The following is a 21436-nucleotide window of genomic DNA, read 5'->3' as shown; positions in this document are numbered from 1 at the left end:
CCGATAATTGAAGTTAATATAAATAAATAAACAAACAATGACAATTGAGCGCACTATCAAGCATTTGGAAATTGTAGCAGAAATTTACAAACAAGGTCATGTGAAGTCCGTCGAAAAAATATTTGGGTCTGATAACGGAAAGGTAAATGACTTCATCACTCAATCTATTGAAAATGTCGGGGTCATAGCGAAGAGTAAACTTGGAGGAAAACCAGTTCATAATTTGAAGATTTAGCGTTCTCTTTGTATAAACTTCGCTGATAGCCAAATCGAATGCATATCTCGAATAGGCCAGGCCTTTTTCAATGATAAAAATTTCTTAAAAAGATATGACAAAACACTTCGATTTCCAGACCTAGATTGCCAGTAATCAATTGCGATTACAATTACCTCTTTTGCTATGTAGCCGTAAGGTCTATTTTTATCAATCGATTTACCGAAACTTACGCTTCTCCCATTCATGCCCATTTCACGCTCCATCCGTTTTTGATATTCGAGACGGTGAAATGTTTCCCGCCCACACCACGCGTATCCTTTAGAAAAAAAAAATGATGCGGACATGAATCGGTGAAACGGACTGTTCGATGGATTGCACATCCCTACTGCGGGTGAAAAACAGAAACACATACACATGTATTTTTCGCTTCTATATTTTCTATCAAAATAAATGACGCACTTGTAATTGCATTGTCTAGAGAAACAGACGCGTGTTTTTTTGGGCGACCAGTGGAGGGAGTTTTCCCGTTCTCAGTGGGGCTTACAGTCCACTAAGTATCGATCTACAAAGGTCCTTCGAACCGGATCCGGGAAAACCAGAGAAATCGACGCGATTCTCGTGAAAAGTTTCGCGATTCCGTGTGAAATTATACGAACTGAGCATTGGTTCGTGCTGTTGCCGAGCGAATGTTAATGACGCGCTACCAGTTCACTGTGGTGGTCATTACAAAAAAGTGAAAGAGTATTTTTACTCTTATCTGCCCGACGCATCCGCGTTCCGAAACGCGAAATTGCGATAATCTGATGCAAAATTAAGCAAACTCTTGAATTGTTCGGAAAAGGTTACGTGACTAAATTTCGGCAAATGGCGGACAAAAAATAAAGTGATGTAGTGTGCAAAAAAAATGTCGTCACCGAGTTCTAAGTCGCAAAAGACACCTAGAACACCCGTACAGATCTTGCCAACTCCTGCTGGCGAGCAGAAAGTGTTGAAAAGGAAAAGAGAAGAAGTAAAAAAGATGGAAGATAGATTGCAAGGACTGGTCAATCAGAGAGCGGCAGTTTTCGGAAAGTTGAATCGAGTGAAAAATGCCTTGAAGAGCAGTGCAAGTGATCCGAATCCAAACATTAGAAACATTCATTACCTCCAAGTTCAGCAGAAAACTGTGGATAACTGTTACAATGACTGTAATAGCATCCAGAATCAAATTTACGAACTGCCGCTTTCTGAAGAACGCATAAACGAAGAAACTGAGAGCTACGTTGAATTCGAGTCACTGCATAATGATGTTGCTGTGTGGCTGGGCATGCTGATGGATGCGACATTGAAAACAGAAGTCGCTACTGTTCCGCCCGCGATGGGGCCCTCCAATCCTGCTCACCTGCAACCTGCGATTCCAGTTCAGCCCTATGTACAACCGCTGCAAGTCCCATTACCGACCTTTGACGGGTCTTACGAAAAATGGTACTCTTTTAAAGCAATGTTTACCACTGTAATGAATCGTCATGAACAAGAGGAACCAGCACTCAAACTGTTCCACCTGCGAAATAGTCTTGTCGGACAAGCAGCTGGCATTATCGATGAAGATTTAGTCAATAACAATGACTACGACGCAGCATGGTTGATGCTCACTCAAAGATACGAAGACAAACGCGTCGTCGTTGACAAGCACGTCGAAAACCTGCTCAATTTGCCAAAGATTAATCTGGAAAACGCTATCAACATGAGAAAAATGCTTGATACTTGCATAAAGAATGTGGAAGCCTTGAAGCACCAGGACTTGCCAGCAAAGGGACTCGGTGAGCAGATGCTGGTAAATCTCATAGCAGGAAAAATGGACAAAAAGCTACGAGTAGCATGGGAAGCCCGTCAAAAGAAAAATGTACTTTCAACATATGAAGCGATACTGGAGTTTTTACAAGAGCAGTGTCGAATTTATGAAAAGCTCGAAACGAATGTGAAGCCGTCGTCGGAGAGTGTAAAACAAAAAACGATGACAAGAAGTCATACGCTTATAACAAGTGAACTGAAAGATGAACGTAAGTGTCAATTGTGTAAGGCAAACCACGAACTTTGGAAATGCGAAGCCTTTAAAAACAAAAGTGTAAGTGAAAAATATGAAGTGCTTATAAAATGCGGTGCCTGCTTCAATTGCTTAGGAAGAGGCCACCGTACCAGCTCATGTTCTTCGTCGCGTTCTTGTCGAGAGTGTGGCAAGAAACATCACACCTCGCTTCATGCGGTAGACATTCCGAACAAGGTTGCGAATAACACCTCGACGAAACCACCAGAAATTTCCGCAGAGCCGATTGTACAGCTTGATTCGAATCCCACAAACAGATCGCAAATGGAATCGGCGACTACCTTGTGTTCAACAGACGTAAATTCCAAGAAACAAATTCTTCTTTCGACTGCCGTGATATTAGTTCACGGTTTTGGTAACACTCCTTATCTGTGTCGTGTGCTGTTAGATTCCGCTTCCCAGATGAATTTCATTACGGAACGATTCGCAAACCTTCTCTCGCTGAAACTGATGCCCACAGACGTTACAGTTAGTGGTCTAAATGGTAAAATGACCCGCATTTACCGTATGCTGCGAACCAAAATAAAGTCTTGTCACGGAGACTTTAGTATCGATTTAGATGTGTTGGTAACTCCTCGGATTACTGGCGATTTACCGGTGAAATCGTTTGAAATATCGGAATGGCCCCTTTCAAGCAAAAATGTTCTAGCTGACCCAAAATTCAACAAACGAGGACGTGTCGATATGCTTATCGGGGCCGAATACTTTTGGAAATTATTAGAAGATGGTGTACTCGAACTCGGTGCGAATCTTCCGACATTGAGGAACACGAAATTTGGCTGGGTTGCCGGAGGAGTAATCGAACTCAACGCACCGATAATTGCCCGCACCTTTTGTCAGGTGTCTGATGACGAATCGCTTGTTGAGTTACTGAGAAGTTTCTACAAGGTGGAAGCTTGCGACGAAATCCGTATCATGCCTAAGACGAATGACGATATGTGTTTAAGGCATTTTCAGCAAACACACTACCGAACTGAGGAGGAGAGGTACGTTGTACAGCATCCATTCAACGAACGCAAAGATGAATTAGGAGACTCGCGCGAGATGGCACTGAAACGCTTTCTGAATCTGGAGCGGAAGCTATATAGACAACCGGAGTTGAAGGAGCAGTACTCACAATTCATTCGAGAATACGAGCAACTTGGGCACATGCGAGAAATACACGAGCCGATTGACGAGTATCCGGGATCAGTCTATTATTTGCTACATCATTGCGTGCTTAGGCCATCCAGTACGACAACGAAATTAAGAGTCGTATTTGATGGATCTGCAAGGACTTCAACAGGCGTTTCGATTAACGACATTCTAATGACTGGACCAACCATACAAAACGACCTGTTCGCAATTCTACTACGTTTTCGAGGATTTCAATACGTTTTCACACTGGATATTCCGAAGATGTTTCGGCAAGTAAGAATCCACCCACAGGACACGAAGTACCAACGCATCTTTTGGAGATACAACGAGAACGATCCGTTAACGATTCGAGAGCTGCAAACAGTTACATATGGTTTGGGCTCATCGCCGTTTCAAGCAACAATGGCGCTGAAGCAAGTTTCAATTGATCACAAGGACGAGTTCTCGGAAGCCGCCATGGTAATCGATAAGGGAACGTACATGGACGATATTCTGACAGGAGCTGATACATTATCAAAGGCATGTCAACTTCAACGTGATGTGAAGGACCTTCTGGCAAAGGGCTGCTTCAGTGCTCACAAGTGGTGCGCTAACCATCCAGAAATTGTTCGAGATGTTCCTGAAGAACTTCGAGGAAATGATTTCGAAGTCGCTGACGACAATCCGAAAATAATAGTAAAAACTTTGGGCATGACGTGGAATCCAATGGAAGATTGGTTTTCTGTTACCGTTCCAGATTATGACAATTCAAACGATGTTACCCGTAGGAAGCTATTAAGCCAGCTGGCTAAAATATTTGACCCGCTGGGCCTTTTTGGTCCAGTAATTACAACCGCGAAGCTGATTTTACGGGAAGTAGGTGAGCTGCAGATTGATTGGGACGATCCAGTTCCTCTTACCATAGGCAAAAAGTGGCGAAACTTTCGAAACGAAATGACTATCCTGAATGAGATGAAATTGCCAAGATGGGTCTCTTGCAAAGATGTTACAAGGTTGGAATTGCACGGGTTCGCGGATGCCTCCGATTTGGCATATGGAGCGTGCCTTTACGTACGCACGATTCAGACAAACGGTTCTGTCCAAATGAAATTAATTTGTAGTAAGTCACGCATACTACCAAAGAAAGGAACAAAAATGAAGGCCATCACAACCCCTCGTGCAGAACTACTTGCTGTTCTGCTGCTCGCCAGACTGATCGATAAGCTCTTAGATGCTAGTGAATTAGATTTCGAGTTGGTACATCTCTGGAGTGACTCAAAAATAGTACTTGCTTGGATTAAAAAATCTCCACACATGCTACACACTTACGTTTCAAATCGAGTAAGCGAAATTCAACGATTAACTTCGAATTGTATCTGGAATTACATTCCTTCTCATTCGAATCCCGCTGATTTGTTATCTCGGGGAGAACAGCCAAAGCTTTTAGTCGACTCAAAGATGTGGTGGATGGGTCCGCTATCATTCAATTGTTCAAATACCGTAACAATCGAGAGCACCGAAATTACTGATGATCAATTACCAGAATTGCGAGCTGGGATAATGCTGACGATAACCGATTCTTCTAAACGAATGTCGATTTTTGACAAGGTAAGCAGTTTTAATAAGATCGTACGCAGTGTCGCCTACCTAGTACGCTTTACGATGTATATTATATCCAAGAGGAAGACAGTTTTGAAGGGTTTACTTACTGCTGAAGAAATGCAGAAGGCCCTATTGTTAATAGTACGACTGGTACAACGCGAAACATTCCAGCAAGAAATATTAGCATTGACAGATGGTGTCAATACGAAACATCGTCACAACGGATTGAAAGCCTTCCTTGATCCGCAAGATGGAATTCTGCGAGTTGGAGGACGAATCAAGCGAGCGTTTGTGCCGTACGATAGTCGCCACCAGATGTTGTTACCAGCCAGACATCCGATCACTGAATCACTTGTTCGACACATGCACTTAGAGAATCTACACATCGGTCAGAAAGGTTTGCTAGCAATAATAAGACAACGCTACTGGCCATTAAACGTGAAAACCACAATTCGTAAGGTGATTCGGAATTGCATAACATGTTTTAAGGCGAATCCCTTGAAGACAACACAATTGATGGGTGATTTGCCGTCATATCGTATACGACCGGCGCCTGTGTTCGCTAACACCGGCGTAGATTATGCTGGACCGTTCTGGGTGAAGTCACTCTCTACCACCCGTAAACCTCAGTATACGAAAGCCTACGTGAGCTTGTTTGTATGTATGCAGACTCGTGCCATACATTTGGAACTTGTTTCCGATTTAACGACGGATGCATTCCTTGCTGCTCTGAGACGTTTCATCAGTAGACGCGGATGTCCGAGATCAATCTACTCCGATAATGCTACCAACTTTGTAGGAGCTAAAACTGAGCTACATGAGTTGTGGCTTTTGTTTCAGAACCAGTCTGCTACCCGAAAGATAACGTCATATTGTACTAACAAAGGCATCGATTGGTCTTTCATACCACCGCGCAGCCCGCACTTCGGAGGTATTTGGGAAGCTGGAGTAAAGCAGGTTAAATATCATCTCAAACGGATTGTCAGTGATCGAAGGCTGACATACGAGGAACTGTACACTACGTTGACTCAAATTGAAGCTGTGTTAAATTCTCGGCCTTTAGCACCGTCCTCAGACGACCCCAGCGACTATACAGCTATAACACCTGCTCACTTCTTAGTCGGCCGTGAGATGCAAGCAGTAGCTGAACCATCTTACTTGCATCTAAAGGAAAACACTCTTTCGAGATGGCAGCTGGTGCAGACAATGTTGCAGCACTTCTGGAAACGGTGGACTGCGGAGTATCTGCCAGAGCTCCAGAATCGATCGAAATGGCATAAGACGAACGAGATAAATGTGGGTTCATTGGTACTACTCGTGGACCAGAATGCACCACCGTTTCAATGGCCTCTTGGAAGGATCGTCGCAGTGCATCCTGGAAATGACAGCGTGACGCGCGTTGTTACTGTGAGAATAGCTAATGGAGGAGAGTTTAAGCGCGCTGTAACGGAAGTATGCTTGCTGCCCCTCGACCAGAAGAAGGTTTGAAATAATTATTTCAACGCCGGGGAGAATGTTCGATGGATTGCACATCCCTACTGCGGGTGAAAAACAGAAACACATACACATGTATTTTTCGCTTCTATATTTTCTATCAAAATAAATGACGCACTTGTAATTGCATTGTCTAGAGAAACAGACGCGTGTTTTTTTGGGCGACCAGTGGAGGGAGTTTTCCCGTTCTCAGTGGGGCTTACAGTCCACTAAGTATCGATCTACACGGACTTTATATGATTAAATCTTTAATAAGAGTAACTATTTCAGGAATTCCTCAAATACAAATTTAACAACGTAATAAAAATGCTAAAAATGCCCTCAGCATCTTAGAGCTAATTTGATCCTGTTGAACTCAATAACCTTTGATTATGTATGAAGCAACAAAAAACGGTTCAGATTTTCGAAACCGTTAATGATAAGTTTTTTACAGGAGCTTCATGCCGGTAGAGCGGTACCAATGAGAAGAAAAGACGAAAGTAGTTTAGAAGCGGCGCAAGGTACGACTATTTCCAATTGGGGCTTCTAAATTCGTGCGCAAGGAGCGCGAGTTCTCGAACGGTGTTGCCAGGTTGAATCGCGAATTTACCGTGACTATGTGGTCAGGAAAACTACAAATCCTGGGTTTTCGCCATCAAGATCCGGAAAGGTACGTGGACTGCTATTAGGGAATAAAACCCGTCAAAAGAACTCTCGAGACGGGCGCTGGCTACCATATACCTGAGCATCGATCCGATGAATTATAGTCTCGTCCAGAAAGTTGCAATTTCCAGAGGAGCATGGAACAATCTGAAGGAGGCAGAAATTGTCGCAAATTGGCTTTGTAGTGAACGACCGATGGATGTCAAGCATTTTGCTGATGGGACTGCCAAAGATGTATGAGCAAGCATCAGTAATAAAGTTACGAGCCGATACCACAAGAGCAAAAATTCTCCAAGATGTCAAATGGCCGGACGATTAGATCGGAATGTCAAAAACCGGTAACCTATGTTTCACAAGATCAAAAGCAAACAGATCGTCGGCCTCGATAGGCACGTGGCGTTCATGAAACATCATAACAAGAGTTTTGCGGATGACAAGATTATTGATTCCGGAACGTCGTCACATATGTGCACAGACAAAATTTATATAATTTGACGAGAATCGACCTTTTGAAGACCATAGATACTTTTTGCATGACTTAGATATGATTATAAGGATATTCATATAGAGTAGATGTAGTAAGTACTTCTAAAAATGTTTTTATGTAAAGTTTGTAACGACATAACTCCGAAACTGCTGAACGGGTTACTGTCAAACTTGGTACAGGTACGTCATGCTCTTCAGAGATGATCATAAGGGTATTTTTAGGGGGGTGGGAAGTGTGTAGCAAATGTCCTTAACAGGAGAGTTCATGGAATTTATCAAATTTTACGAGAATTGATTCTTTTTGAAGGCCATAGATACTTTTTATAAACCTCAAATATGGTCTTACACACTTAAATTTTATTGCTGAACCTGGGCAAAAAATGCCATGATTTTCACACCCGAGTGAAATGAAATCATGAAATATAAAAATCTTTTTATTTCTTCAATTTATATGTTGTTTTCCACCTCCAAACTCCACAAACAATGCCGACGTGGTGCTTTGCGAAACCGCCAAGAGGCATTAGATGACAAGTGTCTTACCGAGTTTCAGTGAAAGCTAACACACTGTTCAAAATCTCGGCAAACGGAGTTGCTGATCTCGGTATATTTGTTGTTTGCTGACACGTTCAGCATAATATTATGCCAAACTACGGTGAAAAACCAGTTTTAATCCACCTAGTGGTGTAATGATGCCTTTCTCATATCAATCATACTATCATATATAATGCTGTGGTATTCTTCAGAATCATTTTCTTCGATTCTTAAAAGAATAACCAAAATCGGTTCGTTTGACCGTCTACTGATAAAAACTATCAATTGGAGGAGAATTGAGGTCGATTTAGAAATTTTTTTACGGTTTTTCACCCTTTTCAGTGATGGTATAAAATTTTTAACACATTTTACCCTATATTTCCGGTTCCGGATGAAATTCAGTAATTACGTATGGGACCAAAGGACCTATCATTTGAACCAGTGTGAATCGGTCGCGCTATCTTTGAGAAAAGTTAGAACACATATTTTCATTTTTTTGCACATTTTACCTTATAACTCTAGAACCGGAAGTCGGATCCAAATAATATTCAGGAATTTGGTATGGAACCACAAGACCTTTCATTTAAATCTAAGTTTGTGAAGATCGGTTCAGCCATCTCCGAAAGAAGGTGTGTGCACTTATTTTCATAATTTTTTACACATTTTTGCCCATAATTCCGGAACCGCTAGTCGGATCCAAATAATATTCAGGAATTTTGAATGGGATCACAAGACCTCTCATTTGATTCTAAGTTTGTGAAAATCGGTTCGGCTTTCTCCGAGAAAAGTTAGTGCAAAAAAACGTTACATACACACATACATACACAGACATTTTGCGTGCTCGACTAACTGAGTATTCGACTCAGTTAGTCGAGCACGCAAAATGTCTGTGTGTGTACGTGTGTATGTAACGTTTTTTTTGCATATGGTATATGATTTCATATATCTAGCAACTAAGTGAGGGTCACAAAAATATTCACAAGAGGGTGAGGAATAAGCATTCTTAACAAAGAAAGGTAACATTGACCTGCATTGATGAAGAAATCATACAATCAATGTGCGTTTCTTTACGTAAAAAAGTTGTTGAAAATGTTTCATACCAAAGGGATAAAACATAAAACTAAACCCTTCTGACGAGAAGACCATGAAAATTATGGTTTTTGTGATATCTGAAATGAGACAATGACCGTGCGCCGAAATTACGAAAGCCTACCTAGATAAAATACACAAACCTTTATCACTTTTATTCACTTCGAAACAACTTGAGTACATTACGAACATTATTAAAGTTACTATGAATTAATGTAAACATTCAAAGAGTCACCCTCAAAAATAAAGATTCAAAGGATTATCACACTAACACTTTTCGAAGTACACATCAATAGTCTAAAGATTTGTGATCATTTTTAAATCTCACCCTATTTAGGTGTTTTTTAATCACTTGCGATAGTGTAACAGCTCAAGATTTCCCGACATTATACAAATAAGAAGGAAGACAGTTGCCAAAATAGTGTCATAACAAAACAAATAACTTGAACCACACTTTCGTTCATTTTCAGGTATGTTAACTAAACACCTTTTGTTGCATTTGGTTCAACTATTAAAAATATGAAGTATTCAAAAATGATGATTTATTTCTCTTGATTAAAAAGTACATACAAAGTTTATATTTTTGCATGGCACTAGATACCGGGGCGGCCCGGTTTGCATACGGTCATTTTGCATAATACATAAAAGTTATTTGACATAATGACCATAGTGGTCATTTGGCATAATGCCATTTGTCCTAATAATAATTGGACTCGCAATATTTTAATCTATTGTGAAAATTCGTTTATCTCTAGATCGAGTGATGTTTTGCAATAATATCTCGAACTAAATGTGTGAATTTTATATTCGGTCGAAACATTTCGATGATATTAGGTGAAACAGCATTAAATTTTCTTTCTAAAATTTTGTAGTAAATAGCACATTATCCTTTTTATAAGCAATTATCTTAGTGCTAGCACTATATTCGGTTCGTCATAGATGATTCAAGTCGAGAAATCACGTCTGTCTAGTTGCGGGCGTTTGCCCAGATTACCCAAAGCTAGGGGCTATCCCTCGGTTAAATCCGAACGAGCGGGAGCGACGTCAGACAGCAGGTCATTAAAAACGATGAGGAGTAGGCCTTTCAAAATAGCAGTAAATTGGAACAAATTCTATTAAGCAGCATTTTAATCTCTTATGCCAAACAACCATTATGCCAAACAGCATTATGCCAAACGGTATTATTCTAAACTTGGTAGCCCCCTAGACACCAACAACAGCATAGGTAATCAGTATCAAAATAATCAAAGATCCGACGTCGAATTACAACTGCTATTTGTTATTTTTAAACTCTTACCCTGCTATATCGATTTTCACTGATTTACTTACAGGATAATCTGAATCCATCTAGAAATAAATACTTCCGCAGTACTTATGAAGTTAGTAGAAAAGATATCTTTGTGAAATGTGCTGGCAAAGAAGAATTACCATTTTGCAATTCTTATCCAGCTATAATCGGTTAAAATTTACCTACACACTTAAAACTGATTCTCCAATTCGGCACAATGAAATGCCGAATTAGATCGGCAACACTGGGTTCTACTTTTCAGTAATCCACAAGCTCTTTTTCGATATTTGTTAAAGTAATATTCTGATATTTCGGTAAAACGCAGTTTTTTCCGAAGTTCGGCATAATATATTGCTGAACTTATCAGTATTTTTTTTCGATTATAGAGGTTTTAACATTGTTGTCATTCACCTCTTCGGGCCAGAAAAGTTTTCTGACCCTATGTGCGGGGTTGGGAATCGAACCCAGGTTGGCAGCCTGAAAGGCATCGACTTACCCATCACGCTATACCCGTTCCCCTTAAACTTATCAGTAATCAACAAATCGATTTACCGAAATTTCGGAAAGTGCACTAGCATCTACTGAAATTCGACGAAACACTTATCATCTAATGTCACCGGTTGATTTTGTACCTGTTCTGACATACAATGAACCTTATCATTGCAAATGCCAAGGACAAGGATATTTGAAAAAAACATATCTCGCCTGCAGACGATCGCAGACGAGTAATTCAACCACGGTATGAAAGCTCTTTTGAAGTAGTTTAATATGTAACATGAAAAATGGTTCTATTTCATCACACTGAAATGATAGCAGCATAGTATGTTTGAGAAAATTGTGTAGTTTTTAATGATGAAAAACCTTGTATAACATGAAAAACTCATATAAATTGAAAATATATGTGTTTTCTTACTAAAACTGGTTTTAGAACACCCTTTTCAGAAAATACATTGTATCATGAATTACACTCAAGTCACGGGAATAGTATCTTCAGCAAATTTGTTTGAAATAACTTTCTAAACAACTTTGTCGAAGTAACTTAGCCCCTATGTTGGCTAAAATAATATTTTTATCTCACTTTTAGGGGGATTAATCACATAAATAAAATTAACCAAAAGATGGCGTCTATCATTTTGAGCAACTTTGCTGAGGATACTGTACCTCAAAAACCACGTTTCTATGAGTTATCAATTAAGAGCGTGAAATTGCGCTTTTGAACCACTGTGCGTGAGGTGGTTTTCGGTCCGAACTGTTTCGTAGAACGGTGGTATGTTGCTGATGCCAGGCTAACGACGGCGAGGTCCAGATTTCGGTGAATGTTGACAGCTGATGGTACTTCTCCAATATTAGATATCCATCTGGCCATGGATTGGCTCTCTTTAACTCCCTTTTTCATCCATCTTTTGCGGAGTGCTTTTAACACGCTTTTAATTGTGAGGAAGAGAATTATTACCGATAGTAACAGTGGTGGTCGACACTGTCTTGCCAGTTGCTCCGTGTGACCATTTTAATGTTGAATTATTGTTTCCAGATGGTTTCTGTGGACTTCTTGTGTATTTTCCTCGCTCGATGAAAAGAAGTCCATTCTGATAAAGGTGTTATTTTGAATTGAGAAATTGGATGTGTAAATGTTCGGCCGACTTTATTGATCGGTGATTGGAGTGATTGATTATTGCCGAAGTCGGCATTTGTTTTTTAGTGTCCTTGGAATGTTGAGTTTGCTTTTATTCTCTATTAAGTAGACTCTGTTACGTTGAGTGTGTGTGCTGGCTTTGCTAGATGTGCTATTGCGACTTATTCTATCAATGAATTGAGTGCCATTGCGATGGACAGGTGCGTATTTTGGATTGGTTGTTATTTTCAGGTGTAGGCGCCGGGTTGCTGAACTGTAGGTTGCTACTGATTTAGCATCTAGGTGGTCGGGTGAATTTGTTTTGGGTGCGTATATGTTGGCTTATGCCCCGTTTACACTTCTGTTGGCTGCCACAATGCTGGTGCCAGTGTACTGTCCTCTTAGGGAAAAAACGTTCAACTGTGGTCCAATGATCCAAAGTATTAGACCAACGAAGGACCACCGTTGAACGTTTGTTTCCTAAGAGGGCAGTACACTGGCACCAGCATGCTGGTAGCCAGCAGAAGGATAAACGGGGCATTAGGGCGGCAGGTTATACTTGTATATTGTCACCTGCATAGCTGCTTATTTCTATCCGGTTGATATCCTCTTCATGGCAAGGTGAGTATAGTATAGCATTTGAGAAAGTTGGTTTTACAGATTTACCTTTTATTTTTTAGGAGTGTAGAGGTTTTTGAGTAGATTTGCTTTCTGGAGGAAGTCGATCAGTGTCTGTTCCCGTTCGGGGTTATCGCTAAGGATGTCCCAAATGGAGTCGGGGAGGCCGTGATTTCTTCGGTGTCCTTGGAATTCGGGGCAAAAAGTTAGTATGTGCTAGACGGATAGTCGGACGTTGCATATTAGACAGGTTGGCACTTTGAGATTGTGTGTGCGTGGATGATTCTGGTATGACCAGTTCGTAGTCGTTAAAGCGCCCGTTGTTCCATTTTTTTGTTTCGCCTTTGATTTTTTGGGTGTGGCCGGGGTGTGGATCTCCAGGTTCTGATGAAGTTGAGTGTGGCTTCGATGTGGAAATTTTTGGTAAGGTGGGACTGTTCTGGTGCTATAGTGGTTGCTTGATCTGCCTAGGGCGGCTTGCTGGTAGGCTTCTTCGTTGCCTTCGTTCATTGCAATTAATGGTTCTGTACAATCTGAATCGGCTGCGAAGTCTGTTGAAACAGAAGGTCAAATTCCACTACAGGAATGTAATACCAAGGCTTTGCTTTTTTTAGGGTCTATGTTGATTGATACGAGGCGTTCGTATTCGGGCCAGTCCGCTCGTTCCGTGATCCATCGCGGTCGTCGTGTCGTGTAGGGTGGGTGTTGGTTATGAGAAGTGGTAATTGGAAAATGGTCGCTGTTGTTGTGATCTTCGATAGTTTCTATTATTTGTTTCCCTCGTTGATTGCTTTAGCGCGCTCCAAAACGTTCGTGGTGAACGTTAACATCCCCCAGGATGAGAAATGGAAGATGAATTTCTTCGATTAGTTTCCGAAATTTATGGTTAAGATTGGAAATGTTTTGTGGTAGGTAAATCGAGGCGACCGTTATTTTAAACGCATATGTGATCTGTCTAGAAACGGCGATCAGATCTGTCCGCAATTAAATGGTGGTAGAAGGAATGCCCTTACGTATTTCGAGTCCGACGGTTTGATAGATGTTCTCCCCGGTTTTAGCTTCCCATGTGTAATTGTGTCCGAACCATGCAGTGGGGTCGGTGGAGTCAGGAAGGTGGGTTTCTTATAAAGCCAGACAGATAGAATTGGTATTATTAATTATTATTATTATTTGTAGGTTACCTAGAGAGTTTCGTAGCCCGTTAGTGTTCCATTGTAATGCGAGTGTTGTTCGGTTTTGGATCATTTTTGTTTTGTAGAATTAGTTGATCTTGATGCATGTCTTTTTTGTTGGCGCGGTTTATAACCTAATGTCCTTTTATTCGATTGTTAGGTCGATATTCGAGGAATGATCTGTTTCTATTTCCTCCATTCCAGGAGGGAGTGAGAAATTGTCGTTGACTCTGCTTTTATTCTGTTTTTTTGCTCGTGGTGATTGGGTAGATGAGTTTTCTCCTTAGTTGTCTGCTCTTTGTTGAGCTTGTTTCTTCGATGTTTTGATAATTGGGGTTATCTCTGTAATTGGCCGATGCTTTTTCGGGGCTGGATATGGGGAGGTCGTCGTTGGAGTTGTGTTTAGTTTTCCGGGTGTTGTCTTTGGGATGTGTCCATGTGCTTTGTGGCTGGGAGTAGTTTCCAGTGGTATTTTTCTTTAGTTCGGTCATCTGAGCAAGAATCTGCATGTTAAGCTTTTGGCTTTCTTGCAGCTCTTGTTTTTTTTATTAGAGTGTCTTTGCTATTGACCAGATGTGTGATCTGAGCGACATTGGTCGTTGCTTGCTACATTAAAGAAGGTTTGTTGCTTTGGTTTATGTCTTATGGCTCCTAGCTTCCGCATAGGTGAGGTTATTATCAATTTTAGTTTTCACTATTTGCATCCGGACATCATTTGTATCGAGCGGGGTTATTTTCGTTGCAATTTGGGCATCTGCTGCTCTTTCTGCATTGATTTTCACTAGAGTTCTCGTGTTCCTAGCTGCAGTTCAAGCAGATCTCTTTCTCGTCGCATGTCTTGCTGCCGTGACCGAAGTGGTCACATCGGTAACATCGCAATTGAGCGGGATAGTACTGCCTTACTTCGGTGCGGATTAACCCGATGAAGATTTTCTCCGGTAGTTTGGTAGTGGCGAATAACAGAATGAGTAGCGGGGTATTGGTGAGTGTTCCATTGACAGTCCTTCTAATTCTTCGCACTTCGATACCGTTTTCCATTTTTAGTTTGCTTAGCAGTTCTACCTCTGAGATGTTAATAGTGCCGACGTCATAGATTACACCCTGGACTCGGATGTAAGTTTGGATTAGTTTACTTACTGTCACTATTTATATGAGTGGTAGCTGAGTCCCTTAGCTCTAATTCGAATTATTGCTATTCCACTCGATACGCGTGGTAGCTAGCACGCTCGCACTTTGATGAGTCGGCACGGTCGCCGACCCGCTAAACACTCGTGAAGATTGCTGACGCGACGAAAGGCGGAGACCGACACTCGCACGTCCGATCGCAAGGAATGTAACACGAACAATGACCATCTCAACTTGTTAACTCGCGCAAAATGTACCGTGTGACTTTGGGAATCCGCTTAAAAAAACGCATAAGTTCGGAAATCCGCGTAAAAAAACCGCAAAACAAACGAAATTGTTTTCTGATTCCAAATACTTTATAATTGTATAAAAAATCTGTAATCAAAAAAAAATTTTTATGAAAAAATGAAAAATTCTAAGATTTTAGAAAACGATTTAGTCTTAGAAAAGAACGAAACATTGAGATATGGTGTAATCTCAAAACAAAATTTTGGAATTAAAGGACTTAGGGAGAATTTCAGAAATCCGCGTGGAAAAAAACAACAAAACGGAAGATTTTTTATGCCAAATATCTTAGAAATGCATGAAGCGTAAAGATAGGGTGTTGTAACTTGTAACCTAAAAAAATCGATTTCTGAACTTTTTTTAAAATGAAAAAATTTGGAGATTTCCAAAATCGAAAATTTTGTTCGATGCCAAATGTCTTAGAAATGCATGAAACGTCGAGATCTTTTTTTTTTTTTTTGGAGTAAGGACTTTTTAACCTGGTCATTCGGGTCCGTACGTCAAGATCTGGAGTAATCCAAAAAAATGTTGTTTTTTTTTTGAAAAAAATCAGTCAGTGTCAGGATTTGAAAAAATCTGGATTACACCATATCTCGACGTTTCATGCATTCCTAAGACAAAACATGAAAATCGGATAGCTTTGAAAAAGAACGCATAAAAAACTGCGTAAAAAAAGACCTCAGTGGAAGTGGAGGCTTCGAGGAACACTAGAAACAAAAATGTTTATCCGTGATGTATTTTTTTGTATTTGCTGTTCGAATTTTATTTCGAATAAAAATGAGCATTAATAACCCCCAAGCTCTTCCTACGCTCAATTACCGATGACTCGGATATTCATGATTCAATCCTGAAAGCTTTTGCCGAGCTCGCTGTAAAATTTTTTCACCGAGATTCAGCAATAAAATTGAAATGTGTAGCTACAATATCATGATTTTCTGTTTATGCACTTTTGTTGGATTTTCCAGGAAGTAATGTAGGGAGATAATTTATAGCTAGTTTTGGTTATTATAGTTCTGATAAAGGATAGTTCAATCTTATTTTAAGAATCCTTTAACTCACTTTTAGGTTGTTTTGTATCATTATTCTGGGTACTCCCAAGATATAGATCGTTTCAACGAATAGGTCATTTCGCCGAAACGGTCATTTCACTGAAAGGGTAATTTCGCCGAAAGGGTAAATTAGAATACATCATATTATTATTTTTTGTGTTATTATGTCTCCTGGATAATTGATCCAAGATGGTTCGACGGCACAGCGCCGCCGAAGCGACGCATGCTGAGTTGGCCGTCGATCCGTCGGAAGCGGCGGTCCCTCACATACAAACCTGTAACCGCCTTGTTCACCCGGTCTACTCAAACCTAGGTTTCTTCGCTTTAGTAAGATCCGAACGAGCAGTGCCGAGATCGGACAGCACACGAACCAAAACGATGTGGCGAAGCCGCATTAGATATTTTTTCATCTTCACTCAGTAAACAGTAAAAAACACAAACATTTGCCTGATAGATACACCTATGCAAATGATTTGATGCTTAGTAGCTAATAAAGTCAACAAGTTTTCTTGAGAACCCATTTCTGAGGTTCATAAATCAATCTTTATTCAAGAGTACAAGAATCAATCCTTATGCAATAAGTACAATTGTAGGTCGACGAAACGGGTGTTAACGCTATCATCCTTATTCGGTTAAATGACCCTTTCGGCGAAATGATCCTGACCCGTACGCTAGGTAAGAAGCTAAGTGAAGCATCGAATTTCAGGAACGGTCTAATAACGGGTTATAATTTTTGTAGGAAGAACACAACAAAATAACGTAACAAACTTAGAATGTTTTTCTATTTCAGATGATACTGAAAACAACGTCCAATACGTTCAAGAGATCCCATCTTAGTTGAACTTTATACAAAACATAGAAACGGCCATGAGATTGCAACCGCTCATCCCGAAAACATGCTAAATTTGTCAAATCCTTAGATAGTTGATTTCAGTAGTCGAGTTCCTAATTTCACTTTTTCTATCTAAATTCTATCGCCATATCTGTTTCATTGACCATTTTGCAAACGGTTCTTTTTTCCATATTATCTAAGCACAATTTCTAAAACGTGTGCCGTCGTATGAAATAATAAATACGCAACAGGAGCAAATATACACATTAAACGAACTAAACGAAACTTACCGATATTAATCATAATTAACGTAAGAACAGTACCACGCCAACACCAATATGGAATCAGACTTACTTCTTGTACATGGTACTAAAATTCGTGACAAACTTGTCGAACCTTTCCACAAATTTGGACTTGGTCAACCGATTATTGACATACTCCATATCGTTCAGCAGGCCGGTGATACTGAACGCCACATCATTACTAATTATATGTTCCGAATCTAGCTGTTCGTTCAGGAAGCCATTCAGTAATTCCTTGAAATGTTCTGGGAAACAGCAAACTACTACAAACACTGCATGATACCAGTCCATGGTATTGTTCAAATCGATCTTCTGGCCTAGAATCATGTCCAACATTAATTTGAGAAATGGACGCAGTAGCTGTGTCATGGGTGCCAATGGATCCTGACTGAAGTACACATTATTAGCGTAGATTTCTAGGAACTCTAAGCACTTGCACTCGATCTCGGATGTAAATGAGCTGAGACCCAATTCGATTGAGCCCAGCAGTTGTTTAAGCAAATCTGGATGCAGGTTAGCAATCTGTTGAGCAATGAGGGTTGTTAGAAATTGATACTTCAGAACTCAGAACAAACACGAAACATACTATATGAGATTTTTCCTCGATGAAAGACGTAATTGTGCTATAGTACTGCAGACATAGATCCGGATATTTGATCAAATCGATTGTAATAAGCGGTACAATATGAGTCAGGCCGAAAATACATATTTCCGATGCTTGTGCATTACTCTCTTCGGTCCCAGTGAGAATCAAATCCTCCGTGAAAAGTGGCTTCGATGTAAGGAAATTTAGCAGCTTTAGAATCAATATCATATCTACCGGGTCACTGTCCGTGTTCGCGGCACTGAGTGAAACTCGGTTGGAATTGTTTTTGACGTAGATTCGAATAACCGAGAAACAACATTCATTTACTGCCGTTCGTATAACGTGTTCCGATGTTACATTACCAATGACGGACACAACTTCACACACTAGCTCCAGGATAAGCTCAACAATCACCTACAAAAGAAATGTTTCGTTAAAATTCGGGTTTGAATGGATCTAGAGATCATTAGCGATCGAGTATGTAGAGATTTGAAGTCATATCGTTGTAGTACAGTAAAAAGAACATCGGGCCAAGTCAGCATCTTTGCGTAGTTCCTGATAAAATGAAAAATGTGATGTCTCTTTCAGACATTTCGATTACTAATAATAAATCTATTGGAGAATATTGAAACTCAACCAGGTATTATATGTTGCATTTGCAGGCCAATACAGTACAGTCAAAAAGGATTCGAACGAAATCAAAAGTAGTTCTTTAGTTTATCACTTCATCCATTGATATGTTATTTACATATTCGCAGTAGTTCTTCAAAGATAAATACGCAATTTTAACAGATATCATTAGTACATTTCGAACAAAATGTATGTAGAATGAATGATAATTTTCCAGAACGAACTAATGTCCAGAAAATTTCGGGAATGCTCATTAACTCAATTTTCAAGGCAATAAAGCTTATTTCAAGCTTTGTTAGTCTGAAGAGGACGGTTCTGAGAATAACGAGTTAAATAAAAAATAATCAAACAATAACGTGTATGAAATCATTTAGCTACATTTATTTAAATTCAAATATAGCATATTTAAATTGGGTATTAGTTTCCGCATATAGTATATAGTAGCAAGCTAACCTTTCGTTGTACTTCGGTCTATTGTGCGTGTACTAACAATAGATTGTTTGGATACATTTATGGCGGCGCCGAATACATACACAACGTTGTATTGTACGCACCTTGAGGATAAAACACCTTGACGTCAGTCAAGTAAAAAACGTTACGCTCGCGAGATAGTAAGACAACCGCTCGAATAAAATCATCGATTTTATTGAATGTGAATATATATGTTTTATTCGCTCCCTATCCGTGGCTCCCACATTGGTGACACGATTTTTTAATTCGTGAACCGGAATTGCGTTTTTGCAAACAAAAAATGATATTCCGTATAGAAACATTCACGGAACGCCATTTTGCAAAAATAAACATGGCTCAAATTTCGGGATCCCTTGGAGCTACAATGAAGGATAAAAATGGAAATCGAAATCAATGGGAACTGCACACTGCAAACGGAACAATTATAAAAACGTTCGAGAGAGAATTGACCGCCATAAAATTAGCAGTACAATACTTTCAACACTTGGTGGAAGCTAGGAAATTCACAATTTTTACTGATCATCGACCACTAACCTACGCTTTGAGATCAGCAAAAAACGATTATTTACCGCAAGAGGAGCGATACCTCGGTTATATTACTCATTTCACATTCGACATCCAGCATATTAGTGGTAGTAAAAACGAGATAGCAGACGCTCTATCCCGCGTAGCGACGATTTCTTTTCCGCAATCACTGAATTTTGAGGAGTTAGCGACTGAACAAATCCATGATGCGGAGTTAAAAAGGTTATTGGCGTTTGACAGACCAACATCGATTAAGTTGGTATTGAAAGTAGAGATGGGCAATTCGTTCGCGAACGGTTCAAAAGAACTAGTACTTTTGAGATAATGAATGATCAATAGTTCTTTTTTTGAGAACAGTAGTTCTTCAGTTCAAAGTCGTGGACCTGGACGTGGACGTGGTGATCTACGAAACCTCAGTTCTAATTAAGATCTCGGATAGTCACTCAACAGGGAAATTAACTATGAAAAGAATGAACGGGCGGCTCTCCAGAACTAGTTCTTTTAATAGAACTTAATAGAAACTGATCACTGAACGGTTCTTTGAAATGAACTGTTTTGCCCATCTCTTATTGAAAGCATTGCCAAGCACACAAACGGGGATTTATTGCGATGTATCGCTAAATGAATGAAAAATTTCGCTTCAAGATCATGCAGATTTTACACACAGTCTCATATCCAGGCACCCGGGCTACCAGGAAGTTGATAAAAAAACGATTCGTCTGGCCATCTATTAACAAGGACATCAAAACATCAATCGACATACTTCATAACCCGTACAAGCCTGCAATATTCCCAAGACCAGATTTCAGCATGTGCATCTCGACCTTGTTGGTCCATTGACCTCATCGAACGGTAAGCGTTACGTCCTAACAATGATTGACAGATTAACCAAATGGACAGAAGCGGTGCCGTTGTGCGACATGACAGCGGAATCAGTTGCTCAAGAAGGGGCAGATGGATTTCTCGGTTCGGCATTCCTGAAACTATTACGGCGGATCAAGGACGACAGTTCGAGTCAGAGCTTTTTCGGGAGCTCAGCAATTTGTTAGACATTTAACGAATCCGTACGACAGCTTACCATCCTCAAGCAAATGGAATGGTCGAGCGGTTCCACAGAACAATGAATATTGCAATTATTTGTGTGGATTCAAAGCACTGGAGCAATAAACTTCCGTTGATTTTACTAGGACTCCGAACGGCGATCCGAGAGGATATGCAGTGTTCGTCTGCTGAAATGGTCTACGGTCAATCGCTGAGACTACCGGGAGAGTTCTTCGAAACGCAGTCTGGAGGAGGAGTGGAACGCTCCGACTTCATTCGCTCTCTTAGGGAATCGATTCAACAACTAATACCGGTTACCGGTAGCAACCATTCCAAGCCAATAGTATTCATTCCGAAAGATCTAGCTACTTGTGAACATGTTTTTGTTCGCGTGGACTATGTCAAACGGCCGCTCCAACCACCATACGATGAACCGTACCAGGTGGTAAATCGACACGGTAAATACTTCGACATCCTTGTTGGCAGATAGGAGAAACAAATTTCAATCGACAGAATAAAGCCTGCATTCACATCAAGGGAGCATTCAGGAAGCCAGGTGAATATATTCGTTTTATTCGCTCCGTATCCGTGGCTCCCACACATTGTTTCAGTTTCTTATCGTCTTACTAGTGATAAAGGG

At 40.3% G+C, this 21436-nt stretch overlaps 2 protein-coding genes across 3 annotated transcripts in view; one reads left to right on the top strand and one right to left on the bottom strand.

Moving 5' to 3' along the window:
- Positions 1 to 21436, bottom strand: part of LOC131439443 (exportin-4-like) — a 35445-nt gene that overhangs the window by 1181 nt on the left and 12828 nt on the right. Inside the window, exons 6-7 of one of the 2 annotated variants that reach the window (XR_009231129.1) lie at positions 18130 to 18543; positions 17532 to 18065 (exon numbers count right to left, since the gene is read on the bottom strand). Coding sequence is in view for 1 of the 2 variants with exons in the window: in XM_058610442.1 (XP_058466425.1) it covers positions 17592 to 18065; positions 18130 to 18543 (888 nt within the window). In the remaining variant the exon portion in view is untranslated. Of the gene's footprint in view, positions 1 to 14002; positions 18066 to 18129; positions 18544 to 21436 lie in introns of those variants that run through there. The other variant, XM_058610442.1, reaches the window with a different exon arrangement.
- Positions 1122 to 6506, top strand: LOC131439115 (uncharacterized). Its single transcript, XM_058609736.1, has one exon. The coding sequence runs from the start codon at positions 1122 to 1124 to the stop codon at positions 6504 to 6506; it is 5385 nt and encodes a 1794-aa protein (XP_058465719.1).

Source organism: Malaya genurostris, chromosome 3, assembly GCF_030247185.1.
Source record: "Malaya genurostris strain Urasoe2022 chromosome 3, Malgen_1.1, whole genome shotgun sequence".
Lineage (NCBI taxonomy): Eukaryota > Metazoa > Arthropoda > Insecta > Diptera > Culicidae > Malaya > Malaya genurostris.
Note: the sequence above shows the minus strand (reverse complement) of the source record. Positions and strands in the feature narration are given on the sequence as shown.